General features: G+C 36.9%; 2 protein-coding genes across 2 annotated transcripts; both read right to left on the minus strand.

Annotated features, from left to right (window-relative positions):
• Nucleotides 1–45: 45 nt before the first annotated feature.
• On the minus strand, nt 46–2,072 carry LOC104774136 (probable acyl-activating enzyme 17, peroxisomal). Its single transcript, XM_010498804.2, has 7 exons — nt 1,689–2,072; nt 1,467–1,596; nt 1,122–1,378; nt 811–1,015; nt 465–505; nt 260–385; nt 46–106 (listed from the first exon to the last, which is right to left on the minus strand). Exons 1-7 carry the CDS (start codon nt 1,937–1,939, stop codon nt 97–99), a joined length of 1,020 nt encoding a protein of 339 aa, XP_010497106.1. The 5' UTR covers nt 1,940–2,072; the 3' UTR covers nt 46–96.
• A 761-nt stretch (nt 2,073–2,833) lies between these two features.
• LOC104774137 (calcium sensing receptor, chloroplastic) lies at nt 2,834–4,028 on the minus strand (the record flags this gene model as incomplete). Its single annotated transcript, XM_010498805.2, is given in 4 exon segments — nt 2,834–3,215; nt 3,310–3,441; nt 3,538–3,679; nt 3,836–4,028. Coding segments are annotated over 4 exon segments (702 nt in total), but the record flags the coding sequence as incomplete, so codon positions are not given.
• Between the last annotated feature and the right edge of the window lie 110 nt (nt 4,029–4,138).

Raw genomic sequence — 4,138 nt, forward strand, 5'->3', positions numbered from 1 at the left:
CCAGCTGGTTTCTCTACCGCAACATATTCCACGCCTCTGTTTGAACAGTATAGCATATATCATTTCTAAATCTCCAGGAATTTGGAACAGCAAGCTCTAAGTGTTCCTTAAACAATATCATAGAAATTAGATTTCACTTTCAGGACCATCACTTTACTTGTCACATTAGACCATCATTAACCATAGCAACAATATTTTGCAGTTGTTTCCATTTTTAACTAGAAGCTGCGAGATAATATAAAAATGCAGTAGACAGTACCTCAAACTTCTTGCATTCCCCAAAAATTTGTTCCAAGACAAATCCTTCTCACGCAGCTGTGTTCTGTAGTTAGAGCCTCTAGCTGGGACAACAATTGCCAGAGGTGCTTCTGCATCAACGACTCTTCTGCAGAATGGAATAGATAATGTGAGACCAATTTTACAGCCAACATCTTGAAATAAAACCAGTCCTAATAGAATTTCACCTATAGAGGGGAATACTTTTATCACCACGAATGATCACATCCTGCAAAGAATTAAAATGAAAACTTAAAAATCTAAAAAAGGATGAGTAGAAACCATGTTATATGCTGCTTTTTATACACAGTGACCATTGCAATAATTGAAACAAAGTGGCTTTTTCCAGCTAGGCTATTTAACTGTTTAAAAATCACCTAACAACCGTTCATATTTTGGCAACAACCTTAACTAAATTCCAAAGGCAAACGCAAACAGTTCATCACTAAAACCATCACATCACACTATAAAATAGCTAAACAGCAAATTTTACACCTTCGTTATCCATCCATCAAAGACTCATGAGAAATTTACCTGAGTAAATATGGCTTTAGCTTTTGAAATTTTAAGCCGTGTAGATATCTCACGGGGAGAGAAACTATCGGCAATGGAAACAACCACATGGCCAGCTAAGACAATGGCAAGGTATATGATTACAGACTCAACATTCATAGGCATATCAACTGCAATCGCTGACTCATCCTCCAAATCCAAAGCACTAAGAGCATGTGCAACCAACCTACACATCATACAACACTAGTTTTGCATGATTTTGATAAAGAGACATAAAAAAGTTTCCTTTTTTAACTAACAAAAGGCCAAAACAAGGATGAGAATTTTCATACCAGACATGTGATCGTAACTCGAGAAGCGTCATGGTATTAACAGGAAGATCATCGCTGCCTTCGTCACGCCATCGAATCACAACATCATCCAATCTTCTCTTGAAACCATGAGTCAAACAATTTCTAGCAGGATTCAAGTAAGCACCAGGAAGCCAATTACCTCCAGGATTCACTCCAGATGTATCTTTCTCTAATATACACTTAGGAGCTACAGAGAACACTATGTTTAACTCATCCAGCACAATTTTCCAATACACCTAATCCAAAAAAAAAACATATAAATCAAAACCTGATTCATAAACATCAAAAGCTATTTAAAAAAAAAAAAAAAAATGTTTAATTAACCTCAGGATGTGAGACAGAGAATTCTTGAAAAGTCGAGAAACTTGAAACAGGGTTCTTGTAATCATCACCTAACAACACTTTGCCACGCCTTTTTAGTAACTTGCCTACGTTAGTTGAAGAAGCAACCTTCCTAAAAATATACAATTTTCAATACATCAAATAAAGAATCTGAAACGTACGGAGAAAAATCATCATCAAGTTATATAGTAAAGTAAAACATACGGGTCGGGTATCCAAGCGGGTGGGTCGGGTCCGAAATCTTTGTAGCAGCCGTAATACAACATCTGGTGAAAAGAGAAAGGGAGGTCAGGATGCAAGATCCGCCGAGAAACCTGAACCCACGTCTCGACCGGCGTGGCGGAACAACGGAGAATCTCGTGGAGATCTTTGAGAAGCTTCTCCGAGACATCGCCGGAGATACCTAAAGCTTCGATGTTGGATTTGGTAATTGACTCTAGGGATTTGTACGTCATTTTTTTTTTTTAAGGGATTTGTACGTCATTCACAAATGAATGTGTGAATGATTCAAAACTGAGAGTGGCAGAGGAAGAGTGAGTGGCGAAATTGTCCACGTAATATAAACAGAGATCGTGATTGCCACGTGTCAATCTGTTTTTTGATCTCTGAGACTCTGACAACTTTGTTTTTTCACTCTTATACACGTCTGAATGTCTCTCTGATCATCATCGTCTTCTTCTTCTTCTTGATAGGAGTTACATGTTGTTATGAATCTTTTTATTGATTTCAGTCTATATACATAAATTGGTTGCTTTAATACCATTTGATGTATTATGTATCTACAAATTGGTTTCAGTCTATATACATTATGTTGTTGAACTCTCTGACATGCACCTTTTTTTTTTTTTCTCTTTCGCACTTTTGATCATTATCTTTGTATTTTAGTTATGATGTTNTCTCTAGATACGACTCTCATCAAAATTGGATTGTATGAATCGGTAGTGTTTTTAGATTTGAGTGGTATTTGCATTTATAAGTTTTTGAACTTTATACGTATGTGGGGTTTTTTTTTTTCTTTCACATTATTGAAAGCACTTAAACTAAAATCCAATAAACTTTTTCTAGTTCCACCATTTTTAAAGTGGGATATTCGGCAAATGGTAAATGGGAGGAACTGACAAAGCTCAATTTAAGATAAAGTTAGGCCACAGACCTACAAAGATAGTCCAAAAATGGCTAGATGCATCTATGAGAATTTTAGTCCAAATCTAGAGCTATCCTCAGTTTACGTCTTTATCCCAAACTCTTCCTACCATTACATGCCAACACCCATCCCGGTTTATTTGGTCATGTTTTTTTCTAAGTTCTAACTCTTCTTATACATGATCTTCAGGTTTTGCTAAAATTACTTCAGTTCGATTTCATCTGTCTTTTTTTTACTAGTTCCACATATGATCATCAATGCAAAAGTAATTATCAAAAGATATCTCAAAGTTGAGAAATAAAGGAATTTAAAACAAGACTTTTTAGACTATTATGTATCCTCTTGTTTATTTTCAGTCGGAGCTAGGAAGGAACTTGGTTCCGGATCTAGTGCCAAAGCTTCTAGAAGCTGCTGGGATAATCCGCGATGGAGACAAGACTTGCGCAAACGAGAAGTTGTATGAATCAGTGCCTAACCGACTCTGCATCCATCCTCTGCCACCAGAGAATCCATCTGTCACAATATAGCAATTCTTGAACCCGAGAACCTTTAACGTTTTCGCCACTATCTTAGCCGAATCCGAGTACCTACATAGCCCAAAAAAGACCGATAAAGATGAATCTTTTTGGTTTAACAAGATTGAAATAGGTCTTGTAAAAGAGCAAATAAAACAAAACTCACGAATCCAAGATGATGATATTGGAGCCTTTGTTGATTCTCTTGAGGTAAGAAATCTTTAATGCAGCTATCTCTGCTTCAACCCTTTTCGAGCTCCTCACAATTCCTTTTACTTTGTTTGGTAGTTCTTCTAATCTGATCATCACAAGAACAAGGGGCTTTGTGTTTCTTTCACTTTTTAGGGTATACAAAACACGAAAAAGAATGTTCAAAGATAAACAACACACTTACGGTATCGCGATCACACGGTTCTTAGCATTTGAAGGAAGCCTTGGAATCCCAGCTTTCTCCTTTTCTTTCTCTGATCTTATATCCACCATTAAGTAGTTCTTGGAACAGAGAAGATCAAGTGTTTGAGCCGGGGTAAGATCACCTTCATTCGAAACATACACCACATATACAGAGTTAGTTCTCAACTTTAACCTATGCTGAATTATATACATTATCACCACAATTCACAAACTTAACTATGTTGGCCTCAAGATGATGTATACGGAGTAATCGAGTATGAAGCTAAAATATGAGGTACCTTTGTATCCACGGAAGTTAAAAGATATTGCAGACCAAACAGGAGGGAGAAGAAGGTAAGCAATAAACGCAGCACCAGCGGCAACAACAATGACACTAGGATCAGTTGAAGAAATCGTCTCCATGGTCGATGAAGCAATCGGCTTAGCATCTTCAATCGCTTTTGTTGTCTGTTGTGCTACATCTGTTACTGTCTACATCCCCAAGCAAAAACAACACAAACCATTTTAAACCCTAAAAACCAAAAACCTAAATTGCTAACTTCTCCAACAAATTTGAATGTTAAAAGGAATCTGACCTTTGC

This window comes from Camelina sativa, unplaced genomic scaffold (assembly GCF_000633955.1).
Source record: "Camelina sativa cultivar DH55 unplaced genomic scaffold, Cs unpScaffold01622, whole genome shotgun sequence".
Classification (NCBI taxonomy): Eukaryota; Viridiplantae; Streptophyta; class Magnoliopsida; order Brassicales; family Brassicaceae; genus Camelina; species Camelina sativa.